This window comes from Platichthys flesus, chromosome 9 (assembly GCF_949316205.1).
Source record: "Platichthys flesus chromosome 9, fPlaFle2.1, whole genome shotgun sequence".
NCBI lineage: Eukaryota > Metazoa > Chordata > Actinopteri > Pleuronectiformes > Pleuronectidae > Platichthys > Platichthys flesus.
Window position 1 is genome coordinate 22,100,112 of NC_084953.1, and position 25,501 is coordinate 22,125,612.

General features: G+C 40.6%; 1 protein-coding gene across 3 annotated transcripts in view; it reads right to left on the reverse strand.

Annotated features, from left to right (window-relative positions):
• The window catches only part of ryk (receptor like tyrosine kinase), a 44,486-nt gene that overhangs the window by 4,331 nt on the left and 14,654 nt on the right, over positions 1-25,501 (reverse strand). The window contains exons 2-15 of one of the 3 annotated variants that reach the window (XM_062395404.1): positions 23,758-23,879; positions 23,545-23,644; positions 22,502-22,633; positions 18,489-18,563; positions 17,691-17,829; positions 16,229-16,329; positions 13,525-13,608; positions 10,979-11,104; positions 6,367-6,453; positions 5,067-5,136; positions 4,299-4,431; positions 1,842-1,951; positions 1,547-1,706; positions 8-144 (exon numbers count right to left, since the gene is read on the reverse strand). In XM_062395404.1, coding sequence (XP_062251388.1) covers positions 8-144; positions 1,547-1,706; positions 1,842-1,951; positions 4,299-4,431; positions 5,067-5,136; positions 6,367-6,453; positions 10,979-11,104; positions 13,525-13,608; positions 16,229-16,329; positions 17,691-17,829; positions 18,489-18,563; positions 22,502-22,633; positions 23,545-23,644; positions 23,758-23,879 — 1,576 coding nt within the window. Of the gene's footprint in view, positions 1-7; positions 145-1,546; positions 1,707-1,841; positions 1,952-4,298; positions 4,432-5,066; positions 5,137-6,366; positions 6,454-10,978; positions 11,105-13,524; positions 13,609-16,228; positions 16,330-17,690; positions 17,833-18,488; positions 18,564-22,501; positions 22,634-23,544; positions 23,645-23,757; positions 23,880-25,501 lie in introns of all 3 variants that reach the window. The other 2 variants (XM_062395403.1, XM_062395405.1) reach the window with 2 other exon arrangements.

The following is a 25,501-nucleotide window of genomic DNA, read 5'->3' on the forward strand; positions in this document are numbered from 1 at the left end:
GACGTACAGTTCATCTGGACAGTTGATTGGTTGTGCTATTCTGTACCCATCCTTCAGATAGGCCGACATCTCAAAAGGGTCAATGTCGACGTAGGGGGTCTGACCCAGAGTCATCAGTTCCCACAGGGTCACTCCGAAGGCCCACTGGGAAAACACAACAAGTGATTAGCACTGATACCAGTGTTGACTTTCATTTACAGCATTTCCTAAATATAATCTGCAGAAGCAGTTGATTCTCATGTGTTATTATCCAGCAGGATAAACATAATCACCATTTCTATCGAGAGCCCAGTGGCCGTTTACATTCAAATTCAACATGTTCCACAGGAACAATGCAAGGAAATTATGTTGAAAAAATTTATGTATATAAATAATGAGTGCAAGTCTTAGTAGAGAGGATGGAAGTAAACAGTCGGATGGCAGTTATGTGTCAAGAGACTGTTGGTCCAAACTCCCGTGTCAGAGAGGGCCCTGTACTGACCCTCACTCTGACCTCCCATAAGGGGACAAAGAAAATAGGATTTCCTCATTCTTCTGAACAAGTGTTACTTTCATCATCATGAACATATCTTAGGTCACTTGGGCTTTGAGAAGGTGTTGACCTTACACTTGTTGTGAGGGGTCCTGCTTATGTTAAATCAATCTTTTTATGTCACGATCAGTGCTGACAGTGACTTATGAACAGACCACAGCAAATGATCTCTGAAGAGAGCTACTTGCTGCTGTGTCAGTGTGTCATAACCTTTAATGGGTTGACACGAAACCTTTGGAGGAAATGCAGGGAGTGTCTCCGGTGCTCTGCTATCCTGAGACAGGAAAGAGGGAAGAGCTGGAGACTCGTGGAGCTTAACACCGCTACTCCCTTCCCTCTGATACCTTGACTAACCGTCTGAGAACGGCTTCAACACAATTGGTGCCATTTCCTGTATCACCTTCTCTATTTTATGGCCCCTGGAAATACTTTATCTATTAAAAACCTTGAGACAGGAAATCTTACTTTTTTGTTGGTGAATACACTTTCCACAGATAAGAGAGCTGCACCCTTAGCTCTGCAATATACTGCCTGTTTAACACTCCTGTATGTGTGGTCAAACGGCTGCACTGTAAACATTTGTTTCTTCACATAATTTCTTATTTACTGCGCTTGTTACTGGAGGATTCTAGCTGAGGGCACGCCACAGAACATAGACTACATTGTAGGGTGCTCCGCTCTCTAATCTTTGACTCAGACAGCTTTCTGCTGTCACCATAACTGCATGCGGTAAACATTTACGAAGATGGCGACACGCACAGAGATCAACATTTCGCTAATGTTAAGATTGAGTCGGAAAGGGGGATGGCCAAGCAATAGTAGGTGGTACGTCAGACCCCTAAATCAGACGTGCTATGAAAACAGATAGATTACTTTTCTTGTTCTGCCATTTGCTCTGTTGCTGATGACATGCCCAGCCTACACACCGAACGCATGCAGGACCCATGTTTATCGCAGAAGTTTATCGCGGAAGCTGCAAGAAGAACAGTGTGTATCTGGTATATTATTTCTTACCACATCACTCGCACTAGAGAAGTCATTGTTGAGCAAGCTTTCCAGGGCCATCCAGCGAACGGGCCGGTTCTCATTGTCTCCGAGACAGTGGTAATCCATGGGAAATAGGTCCCGAGCAAGAGCGTTGTCTGTTATCTTCACCTGCATGTTGTCATCAATCCTGCCGGGGGAGTGGGGGGAGCGGGAAAGACAAGTATTATTATTTTGTAATTAAATTCCAAACCAAATAACTTAATGCTACAGGAAGAAGTAAGGACAAATGGCGACAGTGTTGAGCTGGGTCATGTACACTTACACGCAGTTCCGGGCGGCGAGGTCTTTGTGTATGACCTCCCTGCGAGCCAGGTAGCTCATTCCACATGCAATCTGGATCGCCATGTACACTAGGTCTTGTTGAGAGATTGCCTGAAAGGAAGGGAGGGGGGGAGGGAGAGACGATGTACGGTTGAGAAACAGAGGCAGGAAAATCAAAAAAAAAAGAGGGGGGCAGGAAACCGCAGCTGACGTGACTTAACTGTAGTAAAATGGGTCTTATGTGTTAAATTGTTCTAATATCTCTAAATGGTCGTCAGCCTAATTTGTGTCAAAGATGGGAGTTACAGACACTAGAACAATTTAAATGTCCCCATACAAGTGAAAAGTTAATCAATTAAAATAGCAGAACAAACATGTGACCTGGAAAATAACATTTAAGAGGAAATTTGGTCCACAACAAAAAATGTATTGTAAAAGAAAAGGTCATCTACGTAGACACAACAACACACTTTTATTTTTAGCCATGTTAGTCTCAAGCAGGAGGCTGTAGGAAGGGTTGATATCGGTCAAAGCCAACAGGAGGTTGAAAGTTTGTTTCTTAGAGTAACATTAAGTAATCACGACAACCGCTTAATGGATTGCCATACAATTTGTAACAAATATTCATTGTAACCATGGATGTGAGCATGTGACCATGGATCTTACTGACGTGGATGATCCTATGACTCTAGTGCCCCCAAGAGATTCACATTTGAGTTTTTAAGTGAAACAATTAAACAGTTATTGGATGAATATCCACAAAAAAGACAGACTTCATTGCGGTCCCTTCTGTCTGTAAGGTCACAGTCAGGGGGAACGAAACACAACAGAATGTGTTCTGTATCATCTCGGACAATCATCACAATTGATTTTCTTCTCTCCGGTCTGCAAATGAACATGATAAGAACTGACCTACTTGGTATTTGTGGGATCACTGCTGGGTTAGATATGAGGAAGGAATTGCTCTACCAAAGGTGAGGATTTGCTTGAAAAAGTTGTTTCGACTAAAACCGGCTGTGAGTAGCATCATCATACCTATTCCTACCCCCATACCCAACACATCAGACACCGAGCCAAGAAGAAGCAGTTCCAGCCATTGCATCAGAGAGGTTGGTGTGTGATATACGTGGTCAATAATGTAGTAGGGCCCGCAAAAGATTTGAAATGGTCCTTGACAGAAATAAAAGTTCCCAACCCCTGATTTAGCTTAAACCCCCTCTTTGCCAAAGCTCGGTCTCCCAGAGACGCTAGCATGGCTGTCGCCTTGTTTTGTTTGGTCTAGTGCACAAGAGCAACAGATGACACATCAGCACTGAAATGTTAAACCATAGCCTTAATATTTCTGAGCAACTTTGAGGGAGAATGAGCTGACTGACGTGGTTCCTCTGTCGAGGTTTGAGTGTCAGTCATTAGAGAAACCTGCTTTTTATGCTTGTAGCTGCTCAATGCCATGTAAACATGTGAGTGGCCAAAGATAGTTTTCTACACATCTGATCTACTACAGGGAGTCCGCTGCATGAACCCTGGCTAAAGTACCCAAAGTGGAAATGTTTTGGTTGTTTAATCTTATCTGAGAGTGGACACTGTGATACAGCCTAAATTAATTAATCCCCACAACACAAAAGGTCTTGGCAACCAATGAACACAGATAAGAACATTTAAAGTCAACAACTTGGACCAACGTGAGACACGTGTAGCTGGTGCTCGACTGTCGAGCATGATGTTACTGGTTTGTCAGTGAACACACCACGTGTTCTCCCCCCTCAGCACCACAGTTCTACCTTCCAAACCAGATGTTCCCTTTCAGAACAAATGCCACACTGTGGTGTTGTGCTTTCCTCAGAGTTTTATCTCCTCTATACTGAAACACTGATTTATAGCCCCACGTTTCTTGCACCCGCAGAAACTTAATGACTATGTCTTTCTCCCTGACAAGTGCCAGAAAGTAAAAAATGAGATTGAAGAGAGCGAAGGTGCTGATGTGTTAACTGAAACTTCATAGAGATGTTTTGATTAATGCAAATGGATGGCAAGCTTCGTCTTGTGATTGCAAAATGTTTGCTGCATCTGTATTTTGGATTTGGTCGGATTTGCACTGTGTCTTTGCCAAGCTCATCAAAGACTCCCTGGGGTGAACCTGTACAAAAGACTGATTGTCTTTACATAGCAAATAAAAATCTCTGCCCTGAGCACCAGCTTCATGATTATCTCAACAGTCATTCTAATAACAGTGTAAACTGGTAGATGGTATTTGCTGTGGATTGCCGCAAACACACAAAACACTCTTTCAGGCTTGACACTGGATTTAATCTGACTTTTCTTCCAATTTGGGGGGGGATTTATTTTAATAGCTCAATAAATGTCTGTGCCATACATGGCTCGCATCGAGGTATTTATCTTAATGGCTTAATAAGTGCCTTAAAGCTCCAGAAAATGCACTCTGATTTAAAAGCCTCACCTGTGGGTTGTTAGCCTCTGCTAGCTTGCACTGCCGCAGGAACAGCTTGAGGTTCCCCCAGGCCATGAAAGGCAACAGCACCATTGGCTTCTCTCCATCCTCCGTACACACGTGACTTATGGGTAACAGATTTCTGAGGGCAGAGAGCGAGAGCAATTAAGGAACAGGAGCACTGTGTGTGACAGATGAAATATAGTGTGTTTGTACACGAGTAGAAGTTTGATGCAGGTCAAACAGGTTCATGGAATCCAAAGGTGGATGTTAACGGGCTCATCTAAACCACTGCCAACATGTGGAAGAGGAAGCTAATCTTACTGACAAATTACTGATCTCAAAAAAGAGGAAAAGAAGAAGGAGCAGGACATTCTTCTTGACATGAAGGCAGAGCAGTTAAAATATAGCAACTCTTTGAGAAATTAACAGTTTCAGTTACAGTATCTGCTCCATATCTAAAATGTGGTCGTATTTTATCAATGTTCAGAACAGCCATTTAGAAGAGGACCACAGGAAATGCTCTGACGGTACAGTGTTGGCTTCGGACTAAACCAGAGCTTTAAAGCTGCTTTCAACATTCAAACTGTTCCATAGTGGACAACAGTATAACCATGGTAAAGGTTAATACTGCCATTTGGGAGCTATAATGGCCAAATGAACTTGTTAGATTATTATATTTCTTTTGATATATATATATATATTTTATTTTTTTAAAGAGCAAACTGCTCCAAAACCACAAATAACCTCCTTTGTTCTGTGAGTGCTTCCACTTACCTGTGATGGAGTCCACGAAGTTTGCAACTTTCCGTCAATATCATGGTCACCTGCACCTCAGACGCATTATCTATGAATTTTTCAGAGACACAATCAGTTATGAGTCCCTTATAGCTGCTGTTTTGCAGTAGCAGATGAAAAGGTAAGGTTACATTACTCTGCGACTCCATGAAGTATTCGATTTTTACTTGTTTCCCAGCACAGACCCCTGTTCTCATAGTTATTTTTAGTGGGAAACTGGGCTTGCCAGTTTTTAAATCTGTGAATGCCCCTTTGCCATCGCGTGGTACTCCCAAAAGGAGCATGAGAAGGAAGTAAAGAGTTTAACAAAGCCAAGACTGGCACGAGGATATTGTTCGCTGGAGGTATCCACCCCTCCCTGAGTAAACATGAGAAAGGAGAGGTCAGAAGGCAACTGGCAGAGAGAGCCGACACATGCTGCTAACAAACAACCCGACATTCCCATATAGAGGAGGCCTTTCTCTAATGTGCAAAAGCTGCAGCGTGAGTAAGACTTGCAATTAATCTACGGTCAGATCAGTGTACTGGACTGAAACAATGTATGGACATCTGCTGAAGTCATTAGAGAAGCACGTATTTGTATAGGCCGTGTTTGGTTAACAGCCTAAAGCGCTCAACACCAGGGTCCACAAAACAAACTACAATAATCACACAGTGGTCTTACACCTCCTCCAACCTGTCGACTTCACATTCATGTCCGTCCAGGCTTAAATTGAATAAAAGGTACTAAGTCTATTTTATAGTTATGACCGAAAAAACAGTTTTATGAAGTAAGTGACCACTTTGACCACTAAACTCTAATCAATTCATCCTGGAGCCCAAGGATGTTTGTGCCAGATTTGAAGAAATGTTCTAAACGTGTTCCTGAAGTATCACGCCAATGAGAATGAGATGGACGGACAACCCTAAAACAGCACTTCTCTACCACAACTGTTACTGGCTTGGAAGCACAAAAGCAAACCTAAAAAAAAAATTAAATCATTGAAATCAAATTAAAATCCACAGGGTGTCAACTGAACTGTTGGCTATATTATGTTTCAATCCACTGACCTTGGTCATTCCTCTTACGGCTTTGGCATTATAATCATGTTTCAGTTTATTGATACTCACTGAGCTTGACAGTGTTTACTTTGCCAAACCTCACTTCTTAGAAAACCCACAGCAAGATGCACATTAATAGAGATGGAAAAATGTACAACACTCCACTTGACAATATTTTCATTTCTTTGACAACTGTGAAGTCAACTGAGCGTTTTCATAGCCAGCATGGAACGCATACCTTTCACTGTCTTCACAAAGACCTGCTTCTCCTTACTGGGGTCCTTCTCGTCCAGCAGCACGCCGTGGAAGATGCGGCCAAACGTGCCTGTCAAACACAAACCACAGGTTTTTATCTGGGGAAAAGGGCAGGAGAAACAAAGCCAGAGGCATCACATTCAAGGATCGAAATGCCATTGCTGTCGCTGGCCATCATGCCTGGCTGGTCTGTGGACAGAGGTGGACAGGCTTCTGCTTAAAACGCTTTGTCTCTTAATGGGATTAGGCAGGTTTGGCTCCTGTCTCGCTGACAGAAGCCAAAACAAGAGCAAGTCAGTGGAGCGCAGAGGGTCTTTCATTGAGTCCAATGATTCACAACTTTGTACAATGTAAGACGGCTAAGTGAGCATGTCCATCATCTCCGTTGTCTAACTGTCACCGCTGCGAGGACTTTGCTGGGGTAAAATACCATTTCACAACGTAAACCAGTAACGTAAACTTAAAAAAAAAAAAAAACATCTGAACCCCTAGGCTAACTACGCCTTGTGTTTCAAGCACAGACAAACATAACAACAGGGTGAGTGTTTGACTGTCTCCTTCCAGCTCCTGCCTTCTCCGTCGAGCGTGTCTGGACCTGCCGGCTCCCAAGAACAGACAACTCAGAGTTCAACCACCTCCGAGACGTGGCCTGCATTTCTCTTATTTTTTATACCTCAGGTGTTATCTCGTGTGTTTTCAAGGTTTATTTTGAATTTGCTGACATTTTGAAATTCATTTGACTTTGATTTTACCTCAAGACTCTCCAACAATGACCGTTGTAAAGCGTAAGAGTAAAAGGTTCGTTTTAGGCAGTTTTAATTAAAAAAACTGCAGAGCTGACTGAGGACACTGAATGCTGTAGAAGATCTTTTGGTGTTTTTGCACATTGGCTCATTCGGACATTCTCCTACTGGAGGGCCGGCAGGAAAACTCCAGAGAAAGTCCAGAGGAATTTTGCATGCACACATACAGCCCTTCTGGAGATTATCCAGAGTTCAGTTCATGTCTGAAAGGAGATATTGTAAGAAATTTTGCAGTAGATAGTCAACCAAATAGTCATTCTTTTTTAATTGAAGTTCCAACACAACACAGAGGAATTGCAGAGGTTGTGCTTGACCCCGAAATAAAAAATATATAGTTAATAATTGCTCACAGTGATATGCTGATTTTGAATATGTAAATTCATCCTTAATAAACCATGAATGTCTATGAGTTGTTGAGATATTTCTCAATTTACAGCTTGTCAGCCACACAGTGCAACCAGAGATAAGAACAATCTTTTTTTTTCTTTCAATTACAGTGTCTAGAGTCAAGTCAAAAAACACAGAAGACTAAAGAAAGTAATTTGGCAAGATAATACTACCTATGTTCACAAACAATGACAGTAAGCCCCTTAAGGCGTTAAGGTGGCATTTCAAAACAGAACACCCACACTGTTGTGTTGTATTCATCCTTGGGTAACTCTTACATCACTCCAACAGCCACAATAAACCCCAGCGTGGGCAAATCTCCAGAAAGTGAAGTACGGTCTTGTTCAGTACCATCACTCCATGACAAGGCTGAATCCCATCCAAAAGCATCCAGCGTCTCCAGAGAGGAAGACTGATCGAGCCAAACTGAAGCTGAATGTTTATCTTCAGGGCCTTAGACCTTCGGTCAATATGTTATATACCTCAGGAGGAACTATTTCAAGTTTATGGAAAGTTTATCATTGTTTGGAGTTAAGCTCTGACTCTTATATGACCGTCGAGAGCAGTGCAGTACAGTGACCTGTCTCTGCATAATATCCTCAGAGCATGAAAAGAAAATAAAGGGAAAAAAGTAAAAAGAACACATGTCAGTTTTGTGCAGATGAAAAACATTACACTAAAAAACAGATGTAGTAAAGTAAGATGTAAACTCTCACACTACTGTACCGGATCTTTCGGGTTTCTGAAGGTCCCAACAAGCCACATTCAAGACTTTTCAAAAACAATATAAATTCAATTTAAGGCTTATTTCACATCCACTCTGGCCAACAAAAGTATATGAAGCCCCAGAATTACAGTAAATCCCAACAACCTAATTTATTCACATCCAACTGGATATGAAGATATAGTGTGTGTTTGTGTGTGTTTGATTGTGTGTTTGCTGTAGGGTTTTTATGGCAGATTTAAGAATTTCTGACCTCTCATGTGACTGTATTTCTTTTATACCCAATTTGAGCATTTTCTTAAACAAGATGCTGCAGTCTTCAAATTGAGGTGAATTTTGTATTCAACATGTAAGTAATTTTACCGGGGGGAATTCTAAATAATAACATAATTTCCCATTACCTTCATATGTGGATTGTATGATTTTCAGTATGAAAAAAAATTATGCTTTTCGACTTTTCCCTCCACCCGTGTTCGGATCGTAATCTGACGGCTATGGGTTTGACACTCTACAGTGTATGGAAAAAAAACAGGATTTTCTAGAGACATCTTTTTTAATGTACATTGATATAAATACTCAGCATTTACAGCCTTGCTTCCTCCACTAAGAGGATATGTCTGTAATCTACATTTGTTTGTAATTTAGTTTGCGGGATTATGAAGAACAAATACATAATGTTGGCGCGTATCCAGGTCCCGGACCCAGGAATCTTTTTTCACTTGTGAAAACATTCTGCGATAGTGTTTTTAGTATTGCTGATATATGGGATATACATTTATGTATGTGTGTAAAATTTGGTGCAGATCCAGATAAAAGTCTGGATGTAGTGAATTTAATATGGCTTCATAAGGTTACTGTTAGACCTTGGTGGAGGTATTTGCTCTCTGAGAGCCATTCTAGTTGTTAATGTGGCCAAAGGTTTCATCGGGGGAGGTGGTTTGGAGCAGAGCTTTGAATGTATATACATCCCTGTATGCTGTGACACCATGCAGTAAAAACTGAGGCCCATATTTACAGCACTCCTGAAAATGTAATTCTGCACTTCTTACTAAATAAACCTTCATAAATCAGAATTGTGTTGGGTAGCGTACATTTTGCAGCAGATGCTTTTTTACAACTTTAGATTTTCACGTATGCATTCAACAGAACTTTCCCACTTTTAAAAGCTCCATTTAAAAAACAGTCCAACGACTAGCGTTAAAGTTGACATTCTACAACTTATATGTCTGTTCTTCTCAACGAAGGGTTACAATGATCTATAATTTATGCCTCATTCTGTCACACCTCTGCTATCAGCTGCAGGCTTTTCATTGCACTTCCTTCTATTTCATGGCTTCTTATACGGTTGGGGGACAAATTAAATTAACTTTTATGACATTGAAATCATATAGGCTCCTGCTGAATATCATCCCTGAGAACATTCACGACAAAATGAAGTCATCAGCTGCACAGGCGGAGGTTTTAATCTCTATAGCCGACTAAGCACTGACATGCCGTGAAGTCATTCTTTGTGGTGCCTTGACAGCACCGCTTAAATGTTGTAAGAATACAAAGATTTTCTCAGTTGGTCAGGAAGCCTTTGTCCCTTTGTTCGGAAAATAAGTCATTCTCTGAGAATAAGGCATTTATAACTCTCAGGTGTGTGTGTGTGTATGTGTGGGAAACTACAACTGCTGCTTTCTTTACAGTCATTTCTAGTCACCTCATTAAACCATATTTCAAAAGTTCAGTATAATTTGAACACTGCCAGTATTTCATTACTCTGTTCCAATAGTGTGGAGCTCTTTTTGTTTGTGGTTTCATTTTAATTTCATTAATTTATGTATATAAATGAACACACAATAATCAACATTTTTGTAAATGTGTCAGTGATAACCAGCTGGCTAATATATGACTGTAATCCTTTGGCAAAATGTTTGAGAGATGGTTTTTTCTGAACTTGTTTTTGTCTTCCCTTAATTTGTTGTAAATTGTTTGTTGGTTTTTAGTGCAAATAAATCTGAAATATTACCACAATGAACTGGTTTGTTGATGTACGTTTCTTTTATAAAAATGTATTAGTTAGGTACCCAGAGATTTTTTAGGGTGACTGAGAACTTAGTCGAAGTATATAAATGTTTCCCATTAATCATCTCGACTGGGTCAGCCTGCCATATTCTTATTTGTCCTGCCACAGTTTCATTACTTCGATGCAAAAAACATTTCGTACTCTTCTCATATAAAGAAAGATCTCTAACTTCTTGTTTTGCTCAGTTGCTGCGACGTTTTTAGCGGCCACAAAGACAATCGGACCGCATAGTCTCAATTGCACTTTTGCATGTACCCGTAAGTGTGCTGCAGTTCTCTCTCTCCAATATGTGCGAGAGCAACTTTTGTGCACATGCGCTTGTGTATTTAATGTAATTAAAGCCACTCCATCAAAACCTCTGCACTAACCTGCCACTCAAAACCACATCTCACATCCACAGCAGCATTCATGAACAAAGCAAGGGAAAACATTTGTAACCACATCACATGGTACAATCTGTGCTCTTGGCTTTTTAAAGAGGTGCTTATGACACAATTTGAATTCCACTTTGTGTCTAGATAATGTTCACACTCTTGGGAAGAACTCGGAAGTCATTGGGGGTTCACAAAGAGTAAAGAGAGATGAGGAAAGAGGGAACACGAGAGACAAATACCTTCATGCAAGACATCTTGTAGTGTGACTCTCTCCCTTGAGATGGCGATGTCTTTCACTTTAGATTTAGCCTCCAATAGTGTAACACTCCTCAAGTCATTCTTCTCTATGCGGAGAGATGGGTAGCCTGAGAGGATGAAAAAACAAAGAGTCTCATTAAAGATACACATAATCCAAAACACTTTCTAACTGAGTCACAGGTCTTTTAACTCAGATTACCACAAGATAAAAAAGCCGGGGGACATCTGCTTTGCATCACTTTTGAAAGAGATCCCTTTATGACTGACACACAGATTTACTGTAAAACACACAAATCCCTCACATGCATTCAAAGAATTTCAGATATTACGTGGTCAGCAAGAGATGAACAGTACCGTAAACACGCAAAGTCTTGTATTAGAGCAGGACCGTAACATAAACTCCCAATGTACTCTGCTGGTTGAGTCAGGTAGGTAAGTTTTGATATGAAACACACACAAACACACAGGGGCCATTCCTTACAGTATCTGAGTATCTATACATAGATGTACAAACTGTTTATACACAAGCCCTTTCTATCAAAACACTTCATATGTGGACATAACCAGACCTCAGGTGTAAGTGAGACCAATCTGACAGGCTGGGAACAGCAGTTTAGACGAAAGGTTTGTAAACCACAGAAGAGACAACAAATAATGGAAAACTTCCCCGCAAACAACCTCCCGACGCAATTGAAGGTAACATTAGGTCCCTTTGTGTTTCTCTAAGCTACATCTGTAGCTTTGTAGAGAACATTAAAACTGTATGAGATTAAAATTACTATTTTATTTTCTGTGCTGTGGGTCCAAAGATTCACACTTTGCATTTGGTAATTTGCAACTTTAAACGAATTTGAAGTTTAAATCTCTGCTGCTACACGCGAAGTGTAAAATAAGGAGTAACATAGAACAGATCAATGCTGCCCTCTGCAGGTCAAATTGAGAACACCATTTATTTTCAAAGGAATGAAAACAATGTTCACAAAAGCTAACAAGCAACATATGCATCACACACACACACAAAAACGCTTTGCAAAAGGTTCACAAGAAATCCAAAATACCTTTTTATTAATATTTTTATAATCTTAAATTATTTTATATGAATAGGAAGTAACAATTCATCTTTTCACGACAGCCATTTAGACATGAAGGTTGTGCTCTATTTATGCAGAATGAAGTATATGTAATATACATTTATAATTAAGCTTGTCCCTTTTCCAGTGTGAACACTTCGTAACCAAAACCTTCATAGAATGAGTTTATTGTATTTTATTGATATGTATTTGGGACACAGACTTGGGCTGTTTACATGTTTACGACAGGCAAATTGATGTCTTGTCAGTGACCTGGTGATTCATTACTCACTAATTTATCATGCTGTCCATGAAATGTGCTGGATGTGTATTCAGGGATGGGCTAACTTGTTTCTGTGATTTCTTATTCAGTCCGCCCAGTAAGAGAGAAAGAGGAAAGATTGAATGCTTTGACGAGTGGAGAATGCATCATGAGTGGTTGAGGATTGTGAAGGAGGGAAGCAGCATTAATAGAGAGTGGCTACAATACACATTTAGAGTCTACTCATAGTTACTGCTACTGATATTTCAGATTCTCATGTTTGACATACTTACACACAACAGGGACTCACTATCACCTTTTGAGTTAGAGTGATTCTACAATACAGAATAGGCCAGGGTTAGCTGGCTAGCATGCTAACTTTGCTAGATATCTCTTCAACAACCAAAAAATAGTATTCTTTTTTAAGAAAATGTTACCTTCTTGATAATTCAATTTAAGCTTATTAAGGTTTTAAGCCAAATACTTGCATATAGCCACTTTAACATAAAACATGTAATCACAGGTGAAATTAACCATAATGAAACACATACATTGTGATTTCTAATGGGAGTGCTTCAATTACTGAGTATCTTAATCATCCATTATCAAACAAAAAAAGTTGTATTGACAAAACACAAGATAAAAAAGATTCAGTTTATTATGATAACCAATAGAGAAAAGCATCAAATCCTCACATTTAAGAAGCTTGAACCAGAGAATGTTCAGCACTTTAACTTAAATAAATTTGATTATTCAGCTTTTGTTTCAAAATGGGTTCGATAGTCCTTTCTATTATTTTGAAAATAAGTATCTAATGCTAAATAATGTAAATCTCTATCTAAAAGAGTAAATATTGAATCTCAAACACACAACATAACAAGTTGACACAGTAATGAGGGAGGTTAGTATGAAGCAGGTGAGTTGCATGGGTCATGATTCGGAGGATCAGTTCAGGAAGTGTAACCTTCCAGTTATTTCTGAAAGTATGAGCTTTTACCCTGTTAATACCCTGAAGGCAAGACATGAGGATATGTAAACAAAACCACATCCAGTATGTATCCAGTAGGTGTAACGATCAGAAAACGATTGAATAATCTGATTCGGGTGTTAATATTACTACGCTGCACATGTCAACATAATAGTATCAACGGGTTTGGAGTGTTGAGGTGACTCTCAGAGCTTCAGTGGAACTTACTTTTGGTTTCATGAGGGGGAGCACCAGGGTTTTGGAAGGAGGAGGCTGCAAGCTGAAGTATGGGTGCAGAACCAGGGTGATTGTCTGATGAGGGGAGGGGGCACAGGGTGGGAGAGAGTGAGAGAGGTGTTTTAATGGAGAGCTCACTCAAATTACAACATGACCTGAGGGAATGAATGGATGTGATCGGTAGCTGCAAATGTCCAGCTCATACGCGAAACATCCATCAAACCAGGCATGCATGCAATATGGGTAAACTTGCCCATCAGGAGTTGGGTTGATGGTGGTGCAAATGATCACAGTCAGCAAAGCATAAGACAAAATGAGAAGGCAAGCGGGTCAAACAAAATGCACAGGAGGTGAGATGTGAGTTGTAACCACAAGAGGGCAGTGATGGATCATACATTGACAGACAACCTGGTGCGCCTGTCCACTTGTTGCAAAAATAAAGTAGTAGAGAGCTGAGAAAGAATCAATATTACTTTCGCCATGGAGGTTATGTTTTCACCCCTTGTTTACGAGTTTGGTCTGCACAGAATTAAACAAAAAATACAGATCATATTTCCACAAAACTCGTTGGGACACAAAAAGACAAGATAAGAGATTTGATCTTTGCACAGATCCGAACAATGCAGCGGATCATGGATGGTTTTTTATAACACTAAAACTCCAAAAGTGTTTTGTGGACTCAAACACTTCACCCACCCATCCATCGGCAGAATGATGATTAGATAAGTTAATTTTCATTTTTGGGTGAACTATGCCTTTACAGGAACAGTTGGGCCTTAGCGGAGGTATGTGCTCTACTGAGATTTATTCAGTTTATTTCTTTGGATCATTAAATTTAAAAAGGTACGTGTCACTCTACAGATATATATCACAAAATACAGTTATGTAGTATTAACAACTGCATCGAGACCAAACTGCACGGGGAGGAAACTAACCCCTAAATCGCACTGACAAATTACTGCTTAAGGTCTGTGAATCATTTTCAATGGGATGCTATTCCATGGAAATTGCTCATAGTATTATGTTATAAAAAAAAGGACCAAGGCAAAATATTACGACAATCTCTAGGACTTTTTATATTGTTTCCAGGTGAAAGCAGCTATTTTTCAGACATGAACTCTAGGCAATGCCAAGACAACTGGATCTGGAACTTTCCTTTTACATATGAAAAACACAGCATGAGATTCTCTGGGTCAGATGCATTCACAACAACAGTGCATTCTCCAAGGTGTTCAGGTGAAGGGTGGTGCCTGGGAAGCAGGATATTAACACCTCATCACATGCAAAGATATATTTACATCATATCGAGAGCGGTGTCAGCCCTGATCACGGAAAGCTCTTCAATCTTTGTCTTTCTAAGTTGACATCTTCGTCTGAGTCTGCTACGGGAATGGACCTCTTTTTCATCATGAGATATTTGTGTTCTCTTCATCAACTCGCCCACTCACTCATAGTGAATCCTAGGGGGCTTGGAGAGAAAACTCCAGAGACAGTCAGTCCATGTCTGAGAGCAGCCAGTATTTCCTTTTTTTGAAAAGTAAATGTGTATTTCACTAGGAGGAATGTTCTTTATGTTATGATTATCATTATGTAATTATTACCTATAGCAGTAACTGTTGTTTCTGTTTCTAAATTAATTTTGATTGTGTTAAGATCCAAGAATATTGCAGTACAGTAGCAGTTGTCCAACCACCGAAGTTTCTGGTCTCAAAAGTTGCAAACAGCTCCCTGTTAAATGGATAGTTGTTGTTTTTAACCCCTTATACTTAGTACAAGTACTATTTAAAAAAAAAATGTAAACTTTAAACTTAAAAGTCTAGAGCTGCCTCAATAACTGTGGTGATGCTTTTAACATGAAAAAATTGAAACTCATTTCATGGCTCTATTGCTGTACTTTCACTGTAATGAAAAGTCCAACTCTGCATGATAAACAGCAACAAAATAATACTTAGCCCATAATTACATTGAGCGCCAGCCAAGAGAACATGATCACACTGCAACAACATCTATGAACAAAGACCCTTATTAGAGGCCACGTGCTCAGGCCAGAGATTAACTGAGAGATGAAATGGTAATAGTGAGTAAATTCTCATACAGGTGTGAGATCATGTTTAGACTTACACTCACTGTGACGTCGTTCCTGTATGTCTGTTTCCCACCCTGCTCTGTTTACATTGTAGTTGGTAACTTAAATTGTGCAGAAGACCTTCAACCTTACAAGTAATATTCACCATCTTGTTCCATATTCTTAATTTAAGTCATTAGTGTAGATCAGTATCTGTCACTTCCAAAATAAAAGACTGCTTGTGCATCTGTAACTGTTGAATTGTTGTTCCAAGTTGTCGCAATGCACACAGTGAGAACATTAACACACAGCTCTGACACTAACAAGGGTTAGCAGCAACCAAAAATAACCAAAAATAAAGAGGGACTATGCTCTTCATTACGATCTTATGATAGCAGTTAAGCTAATAAGGTCATTCACAGTCGATTATTGCATTAGGGGCAGCAAGCACATTTTGAGATGCCAGTGTGAGAAGAGGAAAAAAATGAATCAGACTTTATGGACGTATTTTAACATGTCTTCATCCAGTTTTGTGTGTATATATATATATATATACATAAACTGATGCATCGAATCATTGATTGAGCTGGTTCTTTCAGTGGTCAGATGGCGTAAGATAAGATGTCTTACTTGTGACAGGGGCTGCATTGTTTGGAGTGTCTGCCCTCAGGTACTGTGTGGTCTGGGTGGATGGCTGAGACAGACCCTGTGAGCTCCCACTGTCACTTACGCTGAAAAACACAGAGAGAGAAAACAAGTTCTTATCTGGATCGAGCAGTAACTTCAAACTAGTCTTATATTGTTTCAATGGTACAACTTGATGGTAAAACCTGATTTAATTTAATCAGAATATACAGAAATAGAGTCAAATGTTGGCATGACTATAAATAAAAAAAATACACAAAGTGGAATATGCACTCAGTTGTCAGTCGCTTAAAACTTATGCAGTCTAATTTTTTTTTAGATATGTGCCGATAGTTATAATTTGGGTTGAATTAAACTACTTATTTCAGTGTTAATAAACTTTAAATTAGCAGGTGACCAACACTCAAGCACACAAGCAGCAGCGGCTGTGACACATCAACGTAAGTGACATTGTGGATCACAACAACAGTGTTTTCACGACAACTGATTCTACAGTTTGGGTTTTTGCATACTGAGTTAAACTTCACAGAACTTTAAATAGACAGAAGGAACAGCTCCATGTTCTGCGGTGGTACTGAGTCCAGCAGCCGGTCTTTTCTTGCCGAGGCTCAATTACTGCAGGCCCCTTTACAGTTTCAAAAAGTAAGCTCCAACCAGTATACCACAGGCCAAGCAAACAGCCCATTCCAAACAGGGAGGTTTAGAGTGAGCACTGCACTGGTCTGTGAAATAAGAGGAAGAGCTCTCCGTACAGTGTAGCACAGTTTCAGGCATTGTTAATGTCGTAAGATGCCTTCGTTTGCCTGACCAAGAGTACAGAACCCAATGATATAAAGGTTACATCATGAAAGAATGAGAAAACCTGCAATATTTATACCTGAGAACCTGAAATCAGTCAGTTTTGGGGCTTTTTTGATAAAAAAAACAAACGTACTGCAACAATCGTTGAAGTCAGGTAATCAGCTCTTAAATATTTTGACCTCATGCTAACGAAAAACCTGAGGGCCTTTTAACCCTAAAGATGTAAAATGGACAGACTGAATTCTTTAGATATCCCACCATGCAATGAGATCATATTCAGCCACTTTATCTAGAGTACGGAAAGTTTAGTGTAAATGTCACATTAGACAGATATCCATGACAAATTAAAAAGCTATCTTTACGCTATTTAAATTCACCGTTGTCTCCATGGCTAACCTCTCCAAAGTGCTGATTGCATTTCACACCGATATCTGCAGAGCTGCCTGAATCCATCTGGCCGATTTTTGTCGGTCTTTGAATAGAGGGATTCTGTACAAAGTACTAAAATAACTTTCACAGGTGAAAGATAGGAGGCTGTAAATCCACTCAGCTGAATGCTGGTTTTCTTCAGCTTCACTATAATGTGCATGCTTTCCATAACATGGCCGTGATTTCTTTGAAACAATGACGAACTAAAGAAACAAACCTGTCCTCCATCTCCACTCTCTTCATGCTGTGCAGGTGCAGGATGGCCAGGATGATGGCCACGAGGAAGATGACGATGCAGCACACGCTTACGCTTATATAGAACACCTGCGTGGAGCTGGTGGGGGGGACCGCACCATCTACTGATGAAAACAAGCCACAGTTTAACAATTTCAGGGAAATCTTTGGTTACTATAACATCGCAGTACACAAAATAACATTGTCATTACGAAAGCCTTGACTGTGTTACGAAAAAAGCAGAGCATCAAAATGGAGGTAAAGCATTGGGATAAAGACATGAGTGAGTGAGAGAGAGGGGGAAAGACATGATAAGTGCACTGAGGGCTCCACTTAGGGTTAATGGAGGCCTGGAATAGTGGAGGCTGTGCCCAGGATCCAGTGTCTGAGAGCTTTTCTCATCACCTCTCTAAAAGCCTCTGAGCGCCCCAGGTTCCTTGGGCTTACCGAAGCAGAAGGGAGACAAGCCACTAATGGTGCTTTGTTACTGGGGCAGTGGGCTCAAAGAGAATAAATCCCACTGGAAGAGGACACCCACTCCAACGGGTGGGGGCTGACGGAGCACATTTCAACAGCAGAATGCATCCTTCTCTCTGGGCTCTGAAATCATATGCCTTGGTTATGGAAAGTCTGACTAACGATCGTTGCTGTACAGAGAGACTTCTTAAAACTAATTCAGCCTGTCTTATCAGGGTGATGACACCAGGGAGGACATGGAGATGGAGCTGGTGGAGAGAGAGAGCAGAGCAAGATGTGAAAGTAATATTACAGTCCTACTTACAGTCAGGCCGCTCATGAGTGATGTTGTTGATGGGAATGGGAATGGGAATGGGAATCTTTGAGTCAGGATCAATTCCTGTGAAGGAAAGAAAGAAGGGATGAAGTCAGATCGAGAGGCAGACATCATCCACATGGCAGAATTTACTAACGCAGTTTTGAGATTTAATGCAGTGTAATGCTGTGAAAAGTGTGTTAAATTCAGAATAAATGAAATTATTTTAATGAATCTTTGTGACATATTGTGTTTGTTGAAATTGTTATGAATTTCTCAAGAAATTATTAATTGTGTGCAATTTGGTGTGGCTTGATGAATCTAAGGAGACTGGCGGGACTTGGTCGAGGTATGTGCTCTACTGAGTAACATTCATGTTTAAAGATGTTGTTTAAGACCAACCCAAGTAAAAACATTATTCATTTTCAACCTAATGAATTTCTCTCATTTCAAATTAAATTTTTTTTGTTAAAAGTCGGCTGTGCTGCGGTAACTAAGTGGGCACTGGAGGCTCTGTGCGCAGCCACAGAGCATCTACCGTTAGAAAGAGTGACTATTGGTAGTGTGCACCGATTGAGAGAAAATAACCTACGATAGACTATCCCCTTACTTAAATCAACTGTGATATCACTTTTATGAGCATCGTTTTTTACGAGCTCCACATCAATGCAATAAGACTTGTGTGGTAACAAAAAAACTCTGATTGTAGCCTTTACTGTGTCCAGTTGCCCCGCTGGCCCCCTCTTGGGCAGTGCCACTGCATTGGACGTGCATTGCTCAGCGCCGGTCAACAAGAGACTCTGCTCTTCTGCTTTTTTAGAATCACTCAAACATAGAACTGAGATTATAAAAATCTGCTGATTTCATTTGTATGTTCCTGGATAAACAGGGCTTTGCTTCTTCTGCAACAATAAAGTTACAACAGTGCATTGCGTCATAATCTGCCCGTCTACAGGTGTGTGTGTCTCTGTCGCTCTTCACACAAACAGATCAATTTTTTCTATTAATCAATGAATCCAGACTTTTTTTCCATTGTTTTTAAATACATGTCTCATTCAATCTCGAGAATCAAAGAAACACAAAGTGAACTTACATATGCACAAAACAAACCCACGTGGTAATTAACTGCGGTTTTAATGATAACCGTCTGGAATTCTACCCTGGTTAATCTTAAAACCGGTATTCATTTCACTCCTACATTTTCAACTTATATCCAAAACTGGTCAATAACATTATACAAGCTGTTAGTACTCCCTAGTCCCAGTATTTTAAAGCAACATAAACTAATCAGTAATATCCCGTATATGCAGTATATGCTACTCTTCTCCCTGTATACGAACAGCTGCACCTTCATTCACCAGTCCGTTAAACTCCTTAAGTTTGCGGACGACACCACCCTCATTGGGCTCATCTCTGGTGGGGATTAGGAACCGATCCCCACCCAACCCCATCACCCTGAGAGACTCCCCAGTCATCAGCGTGGAGTCCTTCCGCTTCCTGGGCACAATCATCTCCCAGGACCTCAAGTGGGAACCCAACATCAGCTCCCTCACCAAAAAAGCTCAACAGAGGATGTACTTCCTGCGGCAGTTGAAGAAGTTCAACCTGCCAAAGACAATGATGGTGCACTTCTACACCTGCATCATCGAGTCCATCCTCACCACCTCCATCTGGTTTGCTGCTGCCACTGCCAACGACAAAGGCAGGCTGCAGCATATCTTTTGTTCTGCTGACAAGGTGATTGGCTGCAATCTGCCATCTCTAAGACCCTGAGGCGTTGCAGGCAAGATTGTGGCCGATCCTTCCCACCCAGGTAACAAACTCTTTGAGGTTCTGGCCTCTGGAAGGAGGCTGCAGTAGCCTGACGTTGTCAGACTCACAATACTAGTCAGAATGTGAGTCTGAGACCGCTCCATTGGGCTGTGATTATGGGGCGTGTTTCAACTGACCAGGAAGTAAAATTCCTCTTCGCTCAATTGGATAGACCTACAACCAATCAGAGCAACGTAGTATGTGACATATGCTAAGCAACGCATTGTGAGTTATTTACTAACGCCGGGTTCACACCGGACGCTTCAGCGCAGCGCCAAGCCTTAAATAACAGCTGGCTCCCATCAACTCCCATGTTAAAACTTTGTGCCGGTCACACCGGAGGCTGAAGCACCGCGAGGCAGCCTTGGTGCAGCGCGGTGCACCTCCGGTGTTACTGGCACAAAGCCGTGCAGCGATCTACTGGATCAATGGGTGATATTATTAGCGCTGCCCGGCGGTTCAGCATCGCTTCAGTGTCCGTTGTGAACAGCCAAGCGCCGGGGCGATAGGGATTAGCGTGGTGCTTTGGCGTCGCCTCCACGTTCTCTGTTCCTCTTTCAAAATGAATGAGCTGTTGATGTCTTCTAAAACAGACTCGATGGCAGCATCTACACATCTCAGCTCTCCAGCGGCAGGCATGTTTGTTGAAAATTCCACCCAAGGGCACGTTGATGACTTGGTTGATTACGTTACCGTTGATCATCTGTCAATCATCGTATAAAGCCCGCCCTGACAATCTGATTGGCCCGGTCGGGCATAATTTTTCCCAACGGAGCGACTCCAGACCGAACTGCCCGACCAAAAATGTTGTGGGCGGGGCTAAGTTTGTCTGGCATCCAGGCTAAGGCTGCAGTCCATCAGGACCAAAACCTCACGCCACAAGACCAGCTTCTTCCCAGCTGCAGTTGGCCTTATCAACAAGGCCTGGGACACACACCTGACTTGGACTATTATTACGCCCCCACACCTCAAGGATGTGTTAAATTAACACACATTGTATTATATTGCATAACATTGCATATTGCAATTTGACACTGTTCTTCTGTGTCAATTTCACTTTACTTTTTATATCTTTTATATATTTTTATTTTATATATTGTTTTTTAATTGTATTTCTTATGTGTGTTGTATTGATTGTGTTTTTATGATCATTGTATGCACCAAAAACCAGAGCAATTCCAGGTAGGTGTAAACATACTTAGCAATAAATACCTTCTGATTCTGATGATCATTCCTGCTGACGGCAGAGAACTATCCCACAAACAGAGACTCTAGGCCCAAAGGCAAAACCCAAAATGTTTTTTGTAATTAAGCTTTTGAATTTCCCACAGGGTTTATGGGTTCCATGAAAAGTTCCAGCCGTCGAAAATGACTACGGGCTCTATTTTAATGATCTAAACGCATGGTCTAAAGTGCACTTAGGGCATGTTGAAATGCACATTTGCTAGTTTTAATGGTGGAAAACAGGTCATTGAACCAGGCACAAGGTTCAAACAGGTTCTACTTGGTCTCTGAATTAATCATGATTGTGTTTTGGGTGCTACATTCAATGAACTATCAGAGTGCTGTCTCCAGTTGTCATTAAAAATCCAGGTTTGGAGGGAATTGGAGGGTATTGTGATGGCACATTTGCCAGGTGGTAAGAGAGAAGAGTTTCCTGCAGAGGAAATGGATCTGTTTGCGCCCTGCGTCAGTGAAACTGGAAAAGTCTCTTCCATCCTGCTTGGTGACGCTTTTATTAAGATGGAAATAAAAAATTTCCCTCAGGGCAGACTGCAAGAAGCCTCATGGCCACATGTTATTATCTTCAGAGAGTTTGAAAATAGCACAGAGCAGAATACAGAAAACAGAGATATATTTCCCACTGCAAGTTTCAAACAAAAGGTGCTGGGAGAGCTTGAAAAAAAAGCTTGAAAACTCAACACAATCCACAGCATATAAAAAAATTGATTTGTCTAAGCGACATACAAGTGTGTGCTTAAGAGTTCATTCGTTGGTCAACTAGAAGTCCTTTTAACAGCAGATCTTTTGACTTGTTGCATCTGGGAACCCACAGGGGGGTTTAAAAAAAACTAACAATGGTTCTACTACTATTCATTCAGTAACTGCATCTTCGCTGTGGTATGTACATATTTTTGCTGTGGAAAAGACTATGGGTGAATACATTTAATTGATACATACTTCTAAACTGCATTTGTTTGGATACTTACTCTTATAGCACATTTTCCTCCTCTTGAAGTTGAGCACTGTGTAGTTGTTGGCATAGATGGTCAGATTGAGCTGCACTGTTATAACAGCCTCTCCATCCACCTCACCGGAACAAAAGAGGTCCACTCTAAAGACTGTAGGTAAAAAAACACGCACAAAAACAACAATCTTCATTTGGAGAAACTTAATCAACAGCAGTGAATAATAACTGGTTACAGAATTCAACATACAAAGGGGAAGACTCACTATCTCCATTTACATTTCAGAAAAAAAAAAAAAAAAAAAAGGGTTTTAAGACGATGCTACGAGATGAATCGTTGCTGTAAAACATTTGATTTGGAGCAAATAAAATATTGGTGAACCGGGAAAAAAAGGTTAACTTACAAGGCTGTGTGCATAATTATTTCAAGAATGAAGAAACTAGGCATCCCATAAACCATTGTGAATCACCTGGCCCTCCCATACATGAGCTGACTGGCTGTGATTTTCACCCCTTTGAAGTCTCCTCTCATCTAAAAACTGCAGCCTGTTAGAGAGGGAAATAATGGCTGCTCTGTGGTAAATGTAAAGTAACGTTGAACGATCTGATCATAGGCAACATGAGAAACATTTCCATTACAACAGTGAGCTCCACCAATCACAGCCTCTTACCTTTATACCCGGGAATTGTGGGTAGCAACATTTTTCACAATCCTATAGCTTGTATGAGGCTTGGATGCTTACAACAACAACAACAACAACAATGATGATGATAATGATAATAATCACAATCTCTATTCTCAAAATGAATGGGATTTTTATTTCCAGACCCATGCTGTTGAGCTCTATGTTTCACCAGTGATGTTCTATAGTGAGTAGATCCACCACCAAAGCTCACTAATAAACATGTGTATTGTTGTAGCTTTTTTAATCAGTGTCTTTTTTTTGCATCCTAACACAAGTAAAAACTGCATATTTAATGAGCTAATTTGAGAAAGTCTAAGAAAAAAGTCTAAAAACTAGAAGCATATTGAGCACTACAAGTTAATGAGCGCATGTGACCAACCAGAGGGAACGTGGGGAACCTCCCCCTGAATGGAGATGTTGCTTCTTGGTTGGTTCATGGCAACAGGGTTCTCCACGAGGTAGCCAAGCCGGTAGTCAACCTACAAACAAACAGTGACAAGCCAAAGTTGCTAAAGCACATACAAGTTGTCTTAAATGTGTGTCAATGTAGTGAAGTGAATAGTAGATCATTCCCGACACTACATATACTCACTTTTGCCTTGGAATGCCATGTGAAGTGGAGGCTGTTGGTCTCACTGGGCACAGGCAGAGTGAAGGAGAGTGCATAGTGATTCACCACATCATCTCGCACATAGTAAAGCTCTGCATCTAAACCTGTGTGAGGACATAAAAGGGCAGCTGGTGAGAACGTGTTAAGGTCACTAGACATGAAAGACTTTACTTTACAACAAATAGACCTGCACACAAAGACAAAGTCTGAGAAAAATGGTAAAACATCCACTTAAGCTGCCAGCTTGGATAATGGCGGGTTTCCCCTCAATAAGGGAGATGGACTAACCACATCTGGTAGTACTTGAGAACTCTTGGTGCCCAAGTGCAAAACTTCAAAAAAGTTCAAGTGAGACAACATCCAAAATATGGCCGCAATTTTCTGTGCAGGAAACAAAATTGGGCAGGAGAAGGTTTTAGAGGAAGGGAGAGGAATGCCTTGGATAACAAATGTGGCCTTACATGTGACATCCACAAACTGCTCAACCATTCAGTCTATCAGGTGCTGGAACGTCAGAAAGCTGGGCAGATCATTAGTGTGTGTATTTATTTATCAGTGACCAAAACCAAATGAAGTCTGAATTATTTTTTTCACCAGGGCTCCTGCTGCATCAACAAGTCACAGAAGTCTAAAGTTTTTCTGGTGAAATCCCCAAAACTGGCCTGGGGCCGTGCGATCAGTTCTTGAAAGTGTCTGTGTGGCAAAGTGGTGTCTGTCTATCAGTCTGAGTATCTAGTTTAAAGAGAGGGGAAGAATGTGCCCAGGCCCCCCCAATGCCCCCGGGCCGTCTCAGAGCTCATGCTCTTAGACCTTTCTCACATTGGCTCAATTAAAAACATTTGCCAGTTCAGACAGAGAAGTGGTGTTTCTTAGACTGGTATTTAACCAAGTACAAACAGTATGATTGCTGGCTTTCATTTACATTAGTTGGGAGTGTGGTCCTTTTCCCTAAACGACACAAATGAATGAGAGACATAGTTTGATTAAAAGACATTTTACTTTTCCATTTTTAGCCAAGCATGTTTAAATCTACACTTGCCTGGCATAGTGCATTATCCCGCCTGCTTCCCCACCGAACTTGTCGGTTAGTATGAGATAATATCCCTGCTTATATTTTGAGGGTATTTCTTTTAAGAGCATATGAACTATTTAAAACTCAGCGTAAATGAAAGGCATGAAAAAATGTATATAACAAATTTCCATGACTTTCCCAAAACTTTCCAGCAGTTTTCCAGGCCTGGAAATAAACATTTTTCAATTCCATAACTTTTCCAGGCTTTTCATGACCGTAGGAACCCTGTTAGATAAAGTAGTTTGACCAAAGAAAACTGATCAAGACAAATCTACTGGAATTTTTATATTTTATATATCTGGGAAAGGATACTACACAGGGCTTTAACTTCATGATTAAACAATGTCATTACAACAGAAATTATTTTTGAATGAAGCAGTTAACAGTGTAACAACAGTCTTTTATGAAGTATTGCATTGTGGGTTATTTGTAGCCTTATTACCTTAAGTACATCAAAAGTATTTTAATGTCAGACAAACTGAGTCCTTCAGACTTAATCAGCCTAAAGGTGTTTTGTTAGCCCAGTTTAACCTACAGGAGTGTGTGAAGGCTGGTGTCAACATGTTCAGCGACCACAGAGGAATAAATAAATGATCAGTGAAAATTACTCTTTGACAACCTCTGAATTCTTCACTGCAGAAATTAGTCATCAGG